The sequence below is a fragment of the Condylura cristata genome, unplaced genomic scaffold, assembly GCF_000260355.1.
Source record: "Condylura cristata isolate star-nosed mole 26May11 unplaced genomic scaffold, ConCri1.0 scaffold00004, whole genome shotgun sequence".
Lineage (NCBI taxonomy): Eukaryota > Metazoa > Chordata > Mammalia > Eulipotyphla > Talpidae > Condylura > Condylura cristata.
In genome coordinates, this window is record NW_004567105.1 from 59,239,576 (window position 1) to 59,258,234 (window position 18,659).

An 18,659-nucleotide genomic window follows, 5' to 3' on the forward strand; every position below is an offset into this window, starting at 1 on the left:
GGCCCCAGGACTCTTCAGCATCATTGACTCTGACACTGCTCTCAAGGAAAGGGCTTCCTTTCTCAAGGGTACCAGGGCACAAACAAAACCCAGCACCCCAAAGCAGGGGTTTTCCCAGATGAAATGCTTGTTCATAACCCAATGAAGGCTCTCATAACCTTAGAAAAGACAAGCCGTGAGTCTCATGGCTCAGCTGTCATGGTGACATGACTCCAGCTTGCTTCTGCTTCCTGGGTGTGCCCTTACTCATCTCCCCCACCAGCCCCAGGGCATCTTCTCTGAGACCTTTTTTTGTCCTCTAGTCAGCCACTGACAACCTGCTCCAGGCACCAAGCATCCTGAAGACCTGCTCAGCTGATATCTTATGTGGAGGTTTACATGTTAAGCAACTGACTATGCCCTCCAGACTTCCAGTTCCTGGAAGGTCATGTTGTATCATGTTGGTCACTGTGTTCCCAGGTCCTGGTTAGAGACTTGGCTGCTCTCAGCCTTTTGGAGAGTCCTTTCCCAACAGTCTCCAGTGAGAATGGAACTCTGGCTCCAGGACAAAGAAAACTGAAGAATGGCTTGAGCCTCTCCTCTTGGGGGCTGGCACCTCCTGGGTCACACCTGGATGCTGCCAGTTCTTCAGGGTGGCTGCCTACTGTTTGCCAGACCCAGGCTCTCCTGAACACAGTGACCCAGTGACCTCCACAGCTACTACTCAGTGGCACTGATGAGGAAGCCCAGGCCCTGGGCAGTGAACTTAGGGCTTCCACCATGGGATGAAAAGTTTGACTGTGAAAACCTGACTGATATGTGCAGAAGAGAGGGTTGACTGCTGGGAGAAGAGAAACAGAGCAAGAGGCAGAAAGTTGAAGTCAGGAGGCATCAGGACCCATGAGGAAGGAATGATTAGAAGTGGCAGGGGCCAAGGTTGCAAAATGATGGTGGCCCCATAGCTGCAGCTACTGATGTAGCAACTGCCTGAACTTGAGGCTGCACTAGGAGGTGCCTGTTCTCAGGCTCCTGAACCGTGTCACCAACTCCTACTGCCCAAGGACACTGTGCTTGGGACTGAGAGGCCAAAGGCAGCAGCCGCTCACCCCTGGGAACAGGGACTTCTCTCAGAGCTGTGCTGTGGAGCCCTGTGCCTGGCCCCTGGGACGACTTATTCATGTGGTCATTTTCAGCCCCTGTGGCCACTACTCGCTGAGCAACTTGGGATGGTGGCAGAACCATTGTCATGCTAACACTGCCCAGTGGCTCCACTTCAAGGCCCAGCAGCTGCTGGCGGAAGTTCCTCCTGCCCCTTTGTCCAAACAACTGCCTCATCCCCAAATGTTTGGAATTTTGCGGGAGTGACATCTCAAATTAGGAATTCTGAGGCAGCTCAAGATGCCCTGAGGGACAGCTAGCGACTTGGAAAGACCCAGACTTATGATGTGGAATTTGGAATTAGATGAAATCTAAGAGATCTTCAGGCTCACCCTATTTCTGCTCTCCAGCAGGGGAAAATGAGGCCCAGGTTGGGTAGAGCTTTTCTTAGATTGACCGCTCAGCTGGCAGCCCATGTGTCTCCCTTGGGAAGCTCAGGACACTCTAGATAGTGCAATGGTCTCTGAAACCCTATTCTTTGCCCACCAGCCTGCCACTGAAATCTCTGTGTACCTGGGCTTGGGGCAGCCCTAGACCAGCTGGACCCTGCTGGGAACTGGACAAGAGCCAATAGAGGGGAAAATAGAAACTGGAAAGGAGTGAGTGGAGATTCATCAAACTTCACCAAAGGCTAAGAGGCAGCCCAAAGTGTGCGCTCATAACCCTTTTCCCTGGAAGGCTATATTTTAACTGGACCCCAAAGAAAAGTCAAAGGAAGAAGCCCTAATCCCAGTCACTGGTATGAAGAGCCGGGGGGCTGCTATTATTGGTCCCCTGAGATCACAGCTTCTGGGCAGTGGCTGTCTCTGCTTTTGAGAAATATCATCCCAGCTGTCTGAGTTTGCAAACTCTCAGCTGGGAAATGGAGCAGAAGGTGGAAGCCTACACACTGTCGCTTGAGACCCTGACCCAGCCTCCAGCTCCTGATAGGACTTCTTCAGGACCCCAAGTCCATATATATATTTCACAGGTTTCTTTCATATGTTAATGTGAAATGGGTCCCTTAGAAATGGGTACCTAGAACCAAATCCCAACAGCCTGGGTAGCAGTTGCCAGTCTGACAGGAATATTTACATGGGGATGATGAAGCACACCGATGCCGACACCAAACAGTATGGGTTCAAACTCCAGCCCTGCCACTTGTGGAATGAATAATTCTGGGCAAATGACTTAACCTTAGTTTTCTCAGCTGTGATATGATGAAAGTATCCCGTAGAGCTACTGGGAACATACTTTTAGTTAATTCAAAGAAGGCACTTAGAATGATGTCTGGTTCCAGGAAGTACCAAGTCAGCTGTGGCTGCTGCTGGTCACCCCTGCCCAGGTTGCCAGAATTTCAGTCCTGGCCCCATGGAAGGGGCTGTGTGCAGGGGACACTCAGAGCATTCAGAAGGTTCGAGGTCAGGCAGCTGCAGAGAGCAGGCGGGGCTGGGTGGAGCAGGTGTAGACTCCCTTCCTATCTCCACCCACTTCTCTCATCCTTGGATCCGTTGTGCTGTTGGGCCCTTCTGAGTGGCAGCATCTGGGGTTACTTCCCTGTCCCTTCCCTCCCCAAGAGCCACAGCAAACTCTGGGTTGGACCTAGCTTCTTTTTAATGCAAGTCATAGGTGTTTCACATAGGAACCAGCTTGGACAGGGAGGTGCGGCCTGGGCAGCAGGTCAGGATTCTGGCCTCCTCTGCCATGGTCCCGAGGGAGGATAGGCTTGCCAGTTCGGGAGCTCAGAAGATGTCAGGGACAATATAGTCAGTGTGCACGCCGTCAATCAGTCCGGCCCCGTTGTTGTGGATAAACCAGCAGGTCACCTCAGTTCCATGCCAGGGGTCCTTTCTGTAGTCTTTTTGCAAGCCCCTGGGGAGAGACAAGTCACTTGGGGCCACTCCTTGGACCCAACAGAGCAGCACATCCTCAGAAAGACTGCTTCCCCATGTGGCACCTGGAAGAAGGTCGGGAATGGCCGATTCTGCAAGATCAGCCCACCCACCTGGTGACTGTCAGCCGGTGGCTCTTCACCACCAGTGTGGCATCTGTCTTTGTGGGGTCAGAGCCTGGATGAAGGTCAGACACTTGATAATCAAAGGGGTGGAAGAACTGTCCTGGAAAGGCACAGTGGAGGCAGTTACCATCTGGGCCTTGCTCCTACCTGGCCCTCAGCAGGTACTCTCTGGAGGTTGAGAGTGGCTGGAGAGATTCTGATTAATTTGGGGCATCCAAAACCACATTTTTTGGACCAGTGCAAAGGAATCTGGCTGGGGAGAGAGGGTGGAGGGACAGATGCCACCCAGAGCAGGCCCCACAGGAAGGCCACAGGAGACACGTATGACTGATGACCCATCCCACCCTGGAAGGTCTGGATGCTGGCTGGAGCTTCCTGTTTGCTAATTGGATCTCTCGCCACTCACTCAAGATTTCACTGTGTTTGACTGCAGCCTCATAGAGGAGCAAGACCCTCACCTGGACAACCCCAGTTTGGACCTCTGAGCCTTGGAAGCCCTGTTGGAGGGTAACTGTCCTAGAGAGCCCACTGGCTTCAACACCCCACCCCACAGTGCAGCCCCCCGCAGCCAGCCTACCCAGCAACCCATGCGTCCGCGCTGACATCCCATGACTGTCCAGCACGTAGAAGCCCAGGAAGTCCTGGTGAGTGGCTGTCCACACCCGGTGCAGGACAACCTCGAAGGTCCCCTTGTCCTCCACTGACACCACCAGGTTCCTCTTCCGGTTGATGGTCACCACTATCCTGCAGGCCGGGAGACCGTGAAGGCCAGAATGGTTGCACTGCACCTTTCTCCATTCAGCAGCCCTCGTCCTCCACCTCTTAAACCCCCTAAGCCCTCACCCCCAGATGATTGGGTGTTACCTGGTCTACATGCTCCCTCACATGTTGCTGTTGTGTCCATGGGCTGTGTCAGCCCATCGCGCAAACCGCGTCATCCTGCCCTCTCTCTGACCCCGTGGTGGCCGAGGTTCAGAGAGGCTCAGTAGCCTCCCAACATCCCACATCTGAGCCTGGTAAGCAGCAGGACTCCAGCCTGTCTAACCTCAGGGTCTGGGTGTTTGGCCCTCACTCATCACCTGTGTCTTCCAGACTCACTCTGTCCACCTCTTCCTATAGTGCTGCTGCTTAGTGTCAGGCTCCGGGGTTTGATGGAGCTTGTTGATGAGTGAACGAACGAAGGAATAAATGATGCAAGACAAACTAAGAAAGTTGCTAAAAGAGAAGTCCAAGAACTCTGGAGTGCAGCAATGGAAGGACCTATGAAGGCTCCAGAAAAGAGGTTGCTTTGAGCTAGACCCAGGAGGTGGAGCTGCTGTGTTTGATGGAGGTGGGGGAGACTTCAAGGTGAGGGTACACTGCAGGACGGGAGTCACGGAAGCACAGCACCCAGGCAGTGTGGCCAGAGCTTATGCACAGACATAAGGGGAAACGGGGGTGGGGGTGTTCACAAAGTCAGACGTGTCTGCACGGCCTACAGCCCAAACGGATGTTGCGCACAGGTATTGCTGGGGGACAAGGCTCTGGCAGACGCAGGCAGAAGAGCCATCTCTGGGGCTTGGTGTCTTGGTCCTGCCTGCACCCACTATGGCTTCCCCTTCCAAACTCCCCATAGCCCAGTTACCCGTCTTGTCGCAGCGAAGCCTGGTCCCTCCAAGAGAACACAGGCCCTCCAGAGCCAGGGTTCAGCGTAATATTCTGAGGTGTCACCTCCAACTGAAAGCCTGTTGCTGGGTTTGCAATCCCCAGCCGCCCCAAGTACACGCCCTCATGCTGTCCAGGGCTCCCAGCCGTGCTGCCAATGAGCTGCCCGTTCACCAAGAAACCTGCAATGTAGGGAAGGGCTAGCAAATGTGTATGCGTGTGTATTGCGGTACAGGGGGACCACCCACCTAGCAAGATGCCCCTGTCCCCTGCTGTCCCCCCTGCCTTTATTCATCATACTGTGCCTCTTTCCTGGGAACCACCATACGCCACCCATACCACACCCTCTTTGAGGGACTCACCTCTCTAGAGGAGACTTCAGGGCTGGTCCAGGCTATGCACACCACCACGGTTCTCCCTCCCTCCCACCACACCAAATACCGGTACTCAGCACTCTGCTCTGGCCCTGAAGGAGGCCTTGCAAGACTTGTGTCTGCCCCTTCTCAGGGGCCCCTGTCCCAGGCCCCACGATGTATAGCAGACACTTTTGTGGGGCCTCTTCACAGACATGAGCAGCCAAATAGCTCCCTCCCCACCTTCACAATCAACACAGCACAGTCTTGGGCTCTGAGACCTCCACAGTTGAAGTTGTTTGCCTATTTGTCTTTCTTCCCATGAGAGCAGGGGAGCAGGGACTTCCTCTTGATTCTCACTAGATCCCTGGCACCCTGGTGGGTGCTCAGCAAACATTTGCAGATGGCCTGACTAGCCAGGGAGGGAGGGGAGGTGGCTGAGCGATGGAGAGGGAGACTTTGGCATCACTGAGCACTGCTGGGCCAGTGTGGGGGGCAGAGGGGGTGGTTGGAGCCTGCAGTTATGGTAGGGGGTGGGCAGGGGGCAGGCTGATAACATCATTTGCAGGACTCACTACAAAATGAAAACGAGAAGCATCTTGTTAAAAAATTGTAAAGAATTTCAAGATGGCAACAGCAGAGTCATTAAACCAAGCATGGGGACTTCTAAGCACTGGGTCCTGTGGCCATGAAGCCCACCCTGTATAAGCCTAGCCAAGTGGATGGGGTGAGAGGAAGCAGGTGGAGCCCAGGTGACAGGGGCACGGGGTATGGGGGTCGGGGCCACGGACACTGTCCTGTGGGTGGCTGAACAGAGAGCAGGGACGCCCAGGCCGCTGCTTGTCTGAACGAGGGCATGACGTCACCTGTACCTGTGTTTAGGTCCTCCACTAGGTTCAGGATCACTCCAGCCTCCTCATTGATGTTGAAGCAGAGGGGATCCTCTTTGTCAGGCACACGGATGATGAAATGCGGGTCAGTGTCCACTGAGGCATAGTATGGAGTCCATTAGATCAAGCATGAGGAAGATGGGGCTGACCAGGGACAGGGGTTTATCCAGGAAGGGATGTCCCTAGGACCTCCCGAGGACTCACCACTAGTCACTTGGTTTGGCAACTGTTGGGCATTGTGGCTGGAGCCCGTCGGAGAAGGCTGCGAGGCTGGCAGCAAGTATGCTGACGGGTGAGAGTGAGTGACATTTAGGAGGGGGGCTGGACCTTCCCTGGAGCATCTGGCTCTTTTTCTGAAGCCCCCTCCCACCTGGGCGGGGTGGCTTGAGGCCCCAGGAGCAGGAGTGAGTGCAGACCCCTAATGCTGCTCAGGATGTAGGGACAGAAGCTGGGTTCAGCCCAGCGAACTGGCCCTCTGTGTCTTCTTCAATGGGGACCTGGTGGGCCTGACAGCACAGGCCTGGGGGAGGACAGGCCCAGCTGGTGGTTGAGGTGGTGGGGACCGTTCTGAGGATTCCCAGGGAGAGGCTGCCAGGAGAGTGGAGTGGAGGAATCCGGTCATGGGCCGTTGTTTTCTCATCACAGGGGCTCGACCCCAGACTGAAAGCACAGCCCGAGGGACAGTGCCTGTGGAGTACCCGTGTCTGAGCACATTGTCAGGATGGCTGTCACTTACTCCTCCTGGGTCCCTGCATCTCTGTAGAGAACAATGACAGAGCACAGTGTGACCTTGACCATCACGGGAAAGCCTGATCTCATTCCCCAAGTGCACCCCCGCCCAGAGGTCCATTAGCCCTGGTGACAGCCCTGATGGAAGCTGGTGGGGGTTTCAGGCCACGCAAGGTGACAGAGGAGCAACTGGTATGTGGTGACGTGTGCAAGGGCACCCCAGGGACAGATGGGGAGGGCAAGACAAGGGACAGTGGGGAGTAGGAAGCTGCCACTTGCCCAACCACCAGAAGTTCCTCTTGAAAAACAACACGATTCAAAAACTTACCCGCGGGCCAAGAATCTGGAAGGGAGAGAAAGGGAAGAGAGAAGGGCTTGGCTCTCAGCACCCCTGCCCACCCCACCTCGGGGCCCAAAGCCTTCCCCTCTGCAGTGCCCATACCCTCTGGGGGCTTGTCAATGACAGGCTCTAGGCCATCCTGGTCTTCTAAGCCTCTGATGGTCATGGAGGTCAGTGGGGTCACAAACTGATAGTCCAGAGACATCTTCAGGGCTTGTGCAGACAGATTGGCTCTCTCCTCCCCGTCCAACGTCAGCCTACGAGCAGACACCAGGTCCAAGTCCCACGCTGGAGATAATGCACTTGTGTTCTCTCATCCTTTCACTTATTCGCTCACCGATTCACTCAGGCTCCTGCAGTGCCCTGTTCAGTGCTGACCTCAAAGACTTCGTTAATCTAGGGCGTCTCACAAAGAAAACCTGGGTATTTTGCAGGGTCGGAGGACATGCCTTGGGAGCACAGAGAGCTCTTCATAGCCATGAAATCCAGGGCGAGGAGTCTAACCTCTCTAAATCTCAGTTTGCTCATCTGCTAAGTGGGAAGGATGATGAGGAAAGGCTGCGCAATGTGAGGCTTCAGTGAATGTGGCCTGGACATAGCAGGTCACAATAAAAGGGCAGCCTCCCCAACAGCAGCTCGCTGGGGACAAACAGTGGCCTAGCCCGTGCCCCCGGAGGCCTCCCCACAGTATTGACTGACTGGTTGATATTAACCAAGTGCAAAGGAGAACAATAAATCTGACCTGCTCTTAACCTCCAAGGCTCAGAACCACCCCTCCTCTGTTCACCTTGCCAGTCCAAAGGTCCAAAGTTGGGGGTGCCCTAGGATGGACAGTGTCCATGGGCAGTGGCGGGGGTTGTACCTTTTGGCCAGCATCTCCTGGATGGTGAGGTAGGCCCAGAGGCGCTCAATGTGGTTCTCCAGCATGTGGCCCCGCTCTCGGAGCAGTTTCTTCATCTCATCCTCATCCACCAGGCAGGTGGTCTTGAATTCTTGGCCATCCTGGGGGTTGAGAGGGGGAGATATACTCTGTGCCATGAGGAATGCAGCTCTGAGGATCCCCGCTATTGTCTGTTCTCTGTAGCTTCATTCTCTGCATCCTCACCCCCTTTCCTGAACTGCTCTCCTCTTACTCATCCATTCATTCCACACAAGCTGGCTGAGCACCCCTAGGTTCTAGGGATGCCAGGGAGGGAGGACCAGGCCCTGCCCTGCTGAAAAGACTCCCTCAGGGGGATGCCAACAAGCACGTACACCTGTCCCACCAGGGTCCACTCCTCCACACACCTGCCAAATCTCTGGTGGGCTGCCCCATTTTTCTTGGCACACACACAAAGGAGTCTTTTTTCCTTGGCTACAATAATGAGGGCAGCTTATGCCCCAGGCACTGTGTAAGTGGATTCCATGGACTATTTCATTTACTCCACATGACTCTCAAAAGTATTATCCAATGGCACAGAAAACTGAAATCCAAAGAGCTAGACCCATAATTGAGATCCAGAGAACCAGACCCATTTGGCTCTGAGTCACCCAGTTTGTCGGACCGAGACCAGGACTTTGCCTCCTATGCACAAAACAACACTTGATTGGAACTTAGAGTAAACATCCAGGTTGAGAATGCAGCACACCCGAATCCCTTCCCCCACTCTCCTTCCTTTCCCACTCAGCAAGCTTTGGCGCCAAAGAGACAAAGAGATAACGATGGATCCCTCCCCTCAAACCCATTGGCCTTTAAGACCATCAGGCCCCCTCCCGCCCCCGCCCGTACCTTCTGTGCCGCCCTCAAGTATATATATATGACTGTTGTAAGAATAAAGAATGCTCGCACGTGTCTCTGTCTTTGCCTTCTTCCTCGAGCTGTCCCTGGGGCTCTACCCCCTCGCCATGCTGGTCAAGGCCCGCCACAAGGTCAAGGCTCTGCCTTCTCCTTTCGTCGACCCTGGGACCCCAATCCTCGGCCTTGCTGGGCAAGGCCCCCTGCACCAGTTGGTCAGGGTGGACTCAGGGTATAGCTCAGTTCTCTTCACTCAAAACCCAAGTTCCAAACACTCAGCCACACTGTGGGTCTTGTGTCTACACTCTAGAGGGCAGGTCCAGGTCTCATGCTCACAATCCTCTGCTCCCAGTGCACACACACAGGCGTGCACAGTACCAGGGACCAGAGCTGGGCACAAGGTAGGTGTTCAGGGAATGGGTGTCAAGTGGCAGGGGAAGCCTCTCCTTTCCTTCTACCTTGGGGGAACGAGCATCCATTTTGGGTCAAGAGACTACAACTGATCAAGGCCATTGGATTGGTTCCAATCCAGCCTGTTCAGCTCCTGGGGATTCCTGAATAGAGGAATGTTCGGGACTGGGGTGTGTACGTAGCATGGTGCAGGTAGGAGCTCTACTCTGGGGAAAGTGAGGCCCCTAGAGATGGACAAGGGTGGGGGCGGTGGAGGTTTAGAACCTCTTGAGTGCTGGTGTCCTCTCCACCCTCTGCAGTCCACTATTTACCCCACGGGCCAGCACATCAGCCTTGAAGCTGCTAAGTTTGTCCTTAGCGATGTGCCCGGCCACCATGATCTCTGAGCCTTCATAGTACTGTTTATGACGGTGCTGGGTCAGGGCCGAGATAGTATCCGGTGGGTATAACAGCTCCACATCCATCAGCAGGGGATTGGCTACCTGATTGTAGAATCCCTGCAGGGGTGGATAGGGGGACATAGTCTCAGAGGGGTGGGTCACTCAGGCACCCAATCAATAGCCCATTCCCAAAATGGAGTGTTGGGAACCCCATTTTATGGAAGGAATCATAGGCTCAGAAGAATTACATAATTAGCTCAAGATCATGCAGCTGATTTGAACACCATGCCAGAGCTGTACCTGCTCTTCTAGACCGATGGGCAACTGGCTGCCACGGTCGGAGTTCCCAAGGTTTACCACTGCCAGTGCATGGGGGAGGGGAAAGGGGGAGACCTGCAGCTGTTGGGTGGCATCGTGGTCCTCATAGATTCTCTTGGCTCGCCCATTGTTCTCCATGGACATGACCTCCAGGAAGTTAAAGTCCACGTTTTGGCCAAAGCCCAAGTTGTAGAGCGGGAACTTGCCCTTTATGGCGTTGCGGATGTTCTTGAGGATTTGGGAACGGTCCGTTACCCCTGCAGCCACACACCCAGGAAATGATGGGATACAGGTTCATGGGCACATGGGGCACACATCCTGAAGTCCAAGTCTCTCCTCTCAGACCATCTCTGGTCCCCAAGGGCCTCTGGAAGCAATGCCTCTGGCTGGCTCACCTGGGCAACTGCAACAGTTTCTAACAGCTCCTGGAAGACCTTGCCCAACTACATGGACCCATCCTAGACAGAACTGATTCTGCTCTAAATTCTCCCATGATCCTTGCCATCACCTGCAAGGCCCTGCTGACCTTTCTTCTCTTGTTTCACTGATTCTGCATATGCCTGTGGTTCCTGGGAAGGCCTGCTAGAGCACACACTTTTTCTTGTTCAAGCTGCTGTTAAAAATAATCTATTTCTGCTTCTCCTCTCCTCCTTCCAGACTGAACTGGGGATCACCCGCCCCAGGAGACCTTCTGGGACACTGCCTAGGCCAGGTTGTCCCATCTGAGGCCTGCAGCCCCTGGGCAGGGTTGTTCTGTCAGGGCTTTTGACAGACCACTGGCTTTTCGGTCTGCTGCCCCTAGTGGGCCCTGGATTCCCAGAGGGCAGAGACATGTCTTACACTCTTGGTATCTTTCTCAATTCTTAGTTCTGTCCTTGGCACACAGTAGATTCTGAACACATGGTTCATGAAACTCAGCCTCAGAGCCCTGTGCCCCATGTGGCTCTCTGTCATGCAGAAATGTCCCCAGTGTCCCTACTCAGCTCACAAGTATGCCTTGAAGTGCCTGCAGACTTTATGGTCGGGACGCTTGAGAGCAGTTCCTGACCTTGCCCAGAGCCTTCCTGTCCTCCAATGTATCCCCAGTTGGGCTTCAAGTTCAGCTTGCACATTTTTAGTAACTAAGAGATTACAACCACCCAAGGTAGCCTTTGAGGAGTTTACCTTCTGTTGGCTCGCCATCTGTCAACATGATGAGAATTGGGGCATGATTGTTTAGCTCTGGGAGGCTTCTTTGAGCTTTGTTCAAGAGCTCAATTCCCCGGAGCAAGCCTCCGTTCAGATTTGTGGCTGCAGAGAAGAGAATGTAGACCAGCACATGCCCTCATTCCAAGGGGACAGAGGTAACACCAAGATGGCTGGAGAGCCCTGCCCTTACCTCCTGCCAGGGAGAAGCGCTGCACAAAATCCTTAGCGGCTTGCAGGTTAGCTGTGGTTGCCTGCACCATTGACTCCTTCCAAGCTTGCACATCAGACCCAAAGAGGACCAGGTTAAAGTAGTCATCTGGCCGCACATCCCCCAGGATTTTAAGGAGTGCCTCCTTAGTCTGCAAGGACAGGGCAGTCGAAGGAAGGATGTGGCTGCAGAAGAGCTTTCCATCAGCTAGACACCCACACCAGACAGCCACAGGGCAGAGGCACACAGTGGACAAGCAGGAGGCTGGAAAGGACAACCAGGTGAACCAGTGGACAAGCATCCTGTTGGACTCTAGGGGTGAATGAGGGGGATGCAAAGGGACCCGACTTGGAAAAAAGAAATGATCAGAATTTTATGTGGGGTGGGACTAAGAAAGCAGCCTCTAGGGAGCTGTTTCCAAAACTGCTCTTCCAGCTGTGGCTTCATGGAGAGACGACTGTGATCGCTGCGAGACATCTCCCCTGGGCCGCATCATCATCCTGGCACATGCAGTGTGCAGGTTTCATCTTCTGTGCCCTCCACCATTTTTGTCACCGAGAAGCTGATGTCCTTGCTCGTGGGTGACAGTGAGAAGTGTCTGATTCCAGAACACTTAAATGCTAGGAGTTTTTGTTAAATCACCCTGCCTTGGACCAGGAACTGAAATCCTGAACCCACACCTTAGTGGCCAGTGTGGACTGAGTAATGGAACTGAAGAAGCTTCTGCTGGGTGAACAACTTAAATATGTATTTTTACCTGCTTCAATTTCTGGCCTTCCATGGAGCCGCTGATATCAATCACGAAAACCAGGTTCTTACTTAGGTTTGTCAGGTTTTGGGGGGCAAAGAAGTGGGCAAAGTAGTTATTGGCAACCTGAAACAAAAGAATGAGTGAAGTCTTTCTGCAAGCATCCCTCCCTGCCTGTCCTCTGAGTCTTGAAAGGGGTCAGAAGTTTCAAGCTCACCAGGAGGTCACAGAGCTTGTCCCGATTGACATCATAGGTCACCTTGAAGTCCCCGTTCAGCAAGGATGTAGAGCAGGTGGGACAGGATTGCTGCTGGCTCACGGTGGGGTGGAAAGATACATGACCCTGGAACCATGGAGGACGTGAGGTAGTATGGGTTTGTGCAATCACAAATGGAATATTTGCAAAGACAACAAAGGGTGTGTGTGTGTCTGGTGCATGGACATAGAAATAAATCTAGTGGTCCCTCCCCACCCGGCTACTAAGAGTACACACGTGTAGGTTTGCGGGTGGTAAGAGAGCTGGGTTTGTTTGTTTGTTTGCTTATATGCTTCTGAATCATTGGGATTTTCTACAATAATCATCACCACTTTGGTTACAAAATAATGGCAGTAGGAGAACATGAGAGACATCAGTTCAACTCTGTCAAGTAATAAAACAAGGCTACAATACTCGTCAGGAAAGTAGGACGCCCCCAGGGAGACAAAGCAGCAGAGGCTGGAGGAAAGGGCCTAGAGTGAAGCTGAGGTCTGCGTTGACTTGGGGTCAGGGCGCAGGGAAACTAGGGATGGTTTTTCCTTAATGTTCTACTTTCCATGTCATCCATGTTTTTTTTTTTAATACTATTTTTACAGGAATAAGAATTACATCTATCAAAATAAAAAATTTACAAAGAATTGTTAACAAAACAAAGACCTATTCTCTCGATTCCCTATTTAAAACAGGCATGTTTGCTAACATTCTGGGATATCCTATTTTGCTGAAATGGAACCCCCTCCAAAGATGTAAGAAACAGTTCTTTTAATAAATGACTTGCTATGGAATCACTACCAACAGTAGGCAGGGGCAAAAAGGCCTGCCCCTGGCTCTGGTGGGAGCAAGGTAAGAAGCAGGGTGTGAGCAGAGCACCATCGCCCAGCGCCACATTCCCTCAGCACCTGAGGAGGGAGCAAGCAAGGGGCTTTGGAAATTCCTGGGAAAGGGTGGCAAGCAGCCAGGGAAAAGAGGCTGGGTAGGCCAGAGGCTTTTGCAAGTTTACTTGGGCTCAGAACAATAGGACCTGAGTTTTGCTCAAGTGTTCAAAGTCTCCCTGAGAGCCTTCCCAGGGGAGTGAGCGAGGTGAGACTGAAAGTGCAGCTCAGGCAATACAAGAACTCACCTGACCTCGGAGCCCCGCGGCATTGGTCTAACCTCACATGCAGATTTTCGCTAACTTGTTTTGAGAACCAGGAGTGTGAGTCCCCCTGGACTAGAAAACACAGAGTACTGCCTCTCACCCCGACCATGACCTGCTGCTCCTGTGTGGTGCCAAGGCCAAGACTGGACATTCCATAGGGGTTGGGTCAAGCAAGAGATCCCAGAGGGCCTGCCACCTCTTCAACCAGCCCACACACCTTTTTCCCTGAGAAGGACTTCTTGATAAGTTGGCTGGCCAAGTCCTTGGGGAGGAAGGAGGCTTTGGCATCCAACTTGCTGATCCCCTGGGGCTCAAAGATGTCCACGTCAATCTGCGTAATTGAAGCAGTTCCTGTATCACAGCTCCCATTCGGCCATCAAGTTTCAACCAAGAGTAAATGTGTGCACTGGTCCCCTACTATGTGTAGCACCCCGTCCCAAGCCCTCAGCACTGGGCCTGGCACATGACAACACTCCAAAAGTACTGGGTCACTGAAGGCATACATGCCTGCATCTCTCAGCTCAGCCACCACTGAGGTACCCAGCCCATCAGCTGCCCAAGACTCTCTGGCTTACAAACTACCTGGACAGTATCTCTCAGGATCTTTGTGTCCTGCCTGGGACTCACAGGAATCCATTTAACAGGTGAGCAAGCAGAGGCTCAGAGAGAAAGAGGAAGAGGACATGGGCAACTTCGAGGCGGTCCCTTTGCAGGAAGAGTCCCTTGGAACCCAATCTGAGTCAGTTCCTTTCCCACAGTGCTCAGGCCCAGGATACCACAGGGTTGGTGCTGAATCAATGATCAGCCTCAAGGTGTGTGGGCTGAGGGTAAAAAGAGAGAGGGTGGGAGGTGGAGCCCTGTTTATGCAACCACTCCCTTACCTGCCATCACCTACAATCTACCTCAAATTGATGCACCAGCTGCTTGGGCTTGACTTTGATGACAATGTCATACTGCATAAGCTTGCGCCTCAGCACCTCCTCATAGGTCAGCTTGAATGTGGCCTTGCTCCGGGGACCAATGGTGATGTGAATAGTGAATTGCTCCATTGTTCTCCCCGAGGCCCTGGACAAGCCACCAAAGGCAACAATAAATGGTCAGTGACATGGGGTCCTTGTGATCTAAAGTGTGCCCCTCAGAATGAATAAATAGCTCTAATGTAGAGCTGCTCCCCAGTTTCCTTGACCTTCACCCTTGTCTTAGCTGACTGGCTAGGGTCAAGTTCCAAGGCAAACGCCCACTTCTGGAGGTTAGTCTGGGGCATGGAAAGTCAACACCAGTGCATCTGTGCCTGCCTTTGCATGGGTGCAGTTTGCATACTTCCCGTCAGCCTGAGCACCCTCTCCTCAGAAAGCAAGCTTGCAGCCCTCAGCTCTGTCCTGGTTGGGGAGGGCAGCTTGCAGACCAGTCTAGCAGGGCCCAGAACTCACCTGACAAGGCCAGCAGTCTCTCCAGAGATGGCTGCTTTCCGGTACTGCTTCCACGCTTTCACTTTGTCTTTTATGTCCCCTACAAATGCGTTTCCATCTGAAGTGCTTCAAGGAGAAAAAAACATTCAGCAGAGTGTTCTCCTGGGTCACTCAGGCACTTGTCATTGAAGGCACTCCCAATCCTGACACTGAGAAGGCCCTGTCTTGGTGAGCACTTGTGCGAGGGCGTCTCTTGCTGGCCTGGGGCCAAAACAATACTGCAGGGTCCTATTAGTGCTCTAGGATGGATGCTAAGGACAGACCTACAGGGCTCCCTCTGGGCTAGAAATGTCCTGTGATCCTTTGCGTAATGGGTCAATGATTTGCACTGCCTGGACACTCTGAGCATGGTCTGGGGCTGGGGGACAGCTGAACCTCTGGGTGTGGGATTTGGACAGAGCACACACATGGCGAAGTCACTAATGAAGGCTGTCTTGGGGAGCTCCACATCGAAGGCCACTTCCTTGGCTACATCAGCGTTGTTGACCACCTGGCTGGTGATGACATAGTGGGCAAAGCGAGAGGTGACTTTGCAGTTGACTTTCAAACTCCGGATGATCACGCCGTCAACAGTCTAAAGTGAGACATGAGGGATCTGTGACCTGGCACGGGGCCTCTTAGCCAATGAGAGGTATCAGTGTGGCCCTAGGGCTCAGCACCCACAATTGACACCAGGTGCCTGAAAATAGACCAGATCTCCCAGGAAGACCTGTTCCATTTTCTTGCTCTGAGACATGGCAGGAGGGATGGGAAAGTCCCCATTTCTGGAAGATGGGACTCCCTCTGCTCAGGATACCAACAAAGGGTGCACCCCCAGAGGATAAGGTGGGGTGGGAAATAAGGTTCTAATAATGCCCCACCACAAATCCCTTTGCTGAGATGCTCACTCACTGTGTCCACAGTCTGCCGCTTCTGGAAAACAAACCAGGGGCAGGTGTGAGTGGAATGCTCAGGCCCACAGCCTAGCTGCTAAGGAGTAGAAGTAGGATGCAGCCCATGTCCTCTGCCCCTTGGCCTCACCTCTCTTGTCAGAGGTGGTAAAGGAGGGGGAGGAGGTGGCCCTGGCCCTCTGGTCTTCTGTATCTCCCCAGCCCCATGCAGACCAGCTGCCTCTTTCTCCTGAGGGTTTACCCACATACCTTGCTGCCTCTGGGCTTGCCTGTAGGTGAACCCCAAGAAGGCATGGCCTGAAGAGTGAGGAGGGATACCAGGCTCACGAACAGCAGCCCCCGCAGCCCCATGGTGCTGTTCATGATCTCTCGGATCTTGAGGCTTTGTCCCTTCGCTCAGACCATTAATCAATAAAGTGCTTGATAAACATGGATTAAACATTAGACAAGGTGAAGGCAAATATGACAATTTAAGGGATCAAAAATTGGTCATGAAATATTTCTTCTTGGGGGGATTCCCAGCTGTATAAATTCCTGTCCAGCTGCAGACTCTGGCCCTGCCACCAGCCTAACTGCACTCAGCCTATTTGAACTGTGAGGACCCCACAATTAGATAGGTCTCTTCTCATCCTGAAGGCAACACCTTCTGGTTGCAATGTGGTGTTTTGTGGCAAGTAGTCACAGCTAAAAATAAATTTCTAGATTCACCAGGTATTACTTTCAAAATTCTTTAGCCATCAACAAACTTTTCAGACAGTCCCACTTTGGCCAGGGAGGCAGATACTGGGACTTAGAAAGTGCCTGCTCACACCCATATTTCTAAAGGTGCCAACCGCAGCAGTGGATCTGCCAGGGCTGGTCTGGGTATGTGTCCAAGGGCTGTGAATGAGTGATCCATGTTTTAGGACATTTGCTTCATCACTGTGGATCTTCTCACCCAGGTTTGAAGCCATCTTACTTCTCTATCTGGGCAGAGAAGCCTGGCAGGGAAAGGGAAAATAAAGATGAAAGTCATACTTTCCTACTGGAGGACAGAGTATAGGCCACAGGTTGCTGCTCTAAGCCTTTTATTGTCTAATTTTATCTTTGTGGTGTTCTTGGGACATTGATATCACAGCATGAGTAGAGCTCCAAGTCTATTGGGGCAGGAAAGAATTGCTCTCTGCATTGTTAGGAAGACAGGAGAAGCAGAGTTGAAGACCTCAGACATCCTTCTTGAACTTGTGCAGTTTTAACTTTTTTTTTTTTTTTTAAGATTATTTATTGGCCCTCCCTGGTGGTGCAGCGGGTTAAGTTGCAGCACAGCAGGTGAGCCACAGCTGCTTTAGTTCGTTTGATCCCTGGCCCGGAGGTGATCCACATGGCCAGGCAGACCTCTCCTGACCCGCCCACTGCTCCCCTCAGAGTGTACTTCGTGGATCTGCTTGTTCTGCTTCATGCTCTGTCTCTGGCGAATCCTCTCACCTACCTCTGCACCTTTGCCCTGTACCCCAGTTCTGGATGCATAAATAAATCTTTTTTTTTAAGTTTGGGGAGCAGAACAGGCAGATAAATGAAGTATACCACTGAGGGGAGCAGCAGGCGGGTCAGGAGAGGTCTGCTGCACCATGTGGATCACCTCCGGGGCCAGGAATTAAACTCATGCCGAAATGCCTTTAGCTTTGTAATGCTGCGCTTTAACCCGCTGCGCCACCAGGGAGGACCTCGTAGTTTTACTTTTAATGCCCACACTCCCCGTGTTCCCCATGAGCAACAGCACATTGGACAGAGATGGCCCCTGGGTGGGATGTGCTAACTGCTGTGATTTCATAAGGTGAGGGGCTTCTTTGATCTTTATTTGCTTGTTCCAAACTTTGTCTCAGCTTCTGGGAAAGGGTTTATTTTCCACAGCTCAGAATGACCTTCTGGCCTGTTTTCTGGCCTTTGTGGAAAATGAGATGAATGAACATTAAACCACATATTTGAGGATCAGGTGACTTCCTCCACTAATATCAATTGAGTCCTGGGGTAGGTTGGGCACAGTGCCCAGCTAGGGAACACAAGTGATAAAATTGCACCTCGTGTTCAGAGAGCTGATGCCTTGGGAAAAGGAGTCAGGCAAATGTAAGGATGCCCTGTGAATCCCAACAGTGGTCAGAAGCTAAAGGGGAGCATGAAAGAACTGGAGAAATCTGGCAAGGGTGCATCCTATCTCTCCAGGAGTTAGGAGAAGACCTCTACAGCAGGTGCCTGGGAAAGAGAACAGCACTTGGAAGGGAGGTTGGAGAGGAGAGGAAGAAAAAGCAGATGGGTAAATGTGTGAAGCCGACTTGAGGAAGGTACAGGTGTCCATGTGATGTGAACAGGACCAGACAGAGAACATGGGGAAGAAGCTTAGTAGTGGCTTGGGACCAGCTGACGTGGGGCTATCCTGAAGGTGACCAGTCTTTTGGGTGGGAAACACTAAAGTTATTTTGAACAGCAGTATGACAAGTATGACAATATCAAGGCTGGAATATTAGGAGATGGCTAGCAAGCAGGGACCAAATGTGGGGGCTAGAACTATTAGGTGAGACCTGGGTGGAGGAGGAACAGTGCAGGGAAAGCGAACAGTGACTAGTACCTGGCCCCTTCTCTGCATTCTTTTTCTTTTTCTTTTTTTTTAATTTTATTATTTTTTTTATTACAAAGTTTATTTTTACATCATTTTGCACATTTTTTTTCCATCTCAATTGTAATCCCTGCGGGTTTCCCATCACCAAATCACCCCTGTGCCTCCACCATAGTCCTGTGCATTTCCCTCCCTCCCCC

General features: G+C 52.4%; 1 protein-coding gene across 2 annotated transcripts; it reads right to left on the minus strand.

Moving 5' to 3' along the window:
* Positions 1-2,777: 2,777 nt before the first annotated feature.
* Positions 2,778-16,232, minus strand: ITIH1 (inter-alpha-trypsin inhibitor heavy chain 1). 2 transcript variants are annotated; one of them, XM_004676068.2, is made up of 22 exons: positions 16,119-16,232; positions 15,871-15,891; positions 15,387-15,553; positions 14,941-15,045; positions 14,413-14,575; positions 13,728-13,841; positions 12,334-12,459; positions 12,126-12,242; positions 11,351-11,519; positions 11,137-11,262; positions 10,048-10,229; positions 9,586-9,771; positions 7,952-8,091; positions 7,192-7,346; positions 7,078-7,092; positions 6,757-6,777; positions 6,225-6,305; positions 6,003-6,116; positions 4,758-4,959; positions 3,711-3,877; positions 3,122-3,233; positions 2,778-2,988 (listed from the first exon to the last, which is right to left on the minus strand). In XM_004676068.2, exons 1-22 carry the CDS (start codon positions 16,230-16,232, stop codon positions 2,859-2,861), a joined length of 2,727 nt encoding a protein of 908 aa, XP_004676125.1. In that variant the 3' UTR covers positions 2,778-2,858. The 2 variants fall into 2 exon arrangements, with proteins under 2 accessions (XP_004676125.1, XP_004676126.1); XM_004676069.2 differs by lacking the exon at positions 15,871-15,891.
* Between the last annotated feature and the right edge of the window lie 2,427 nt (positions 16,233-18,659).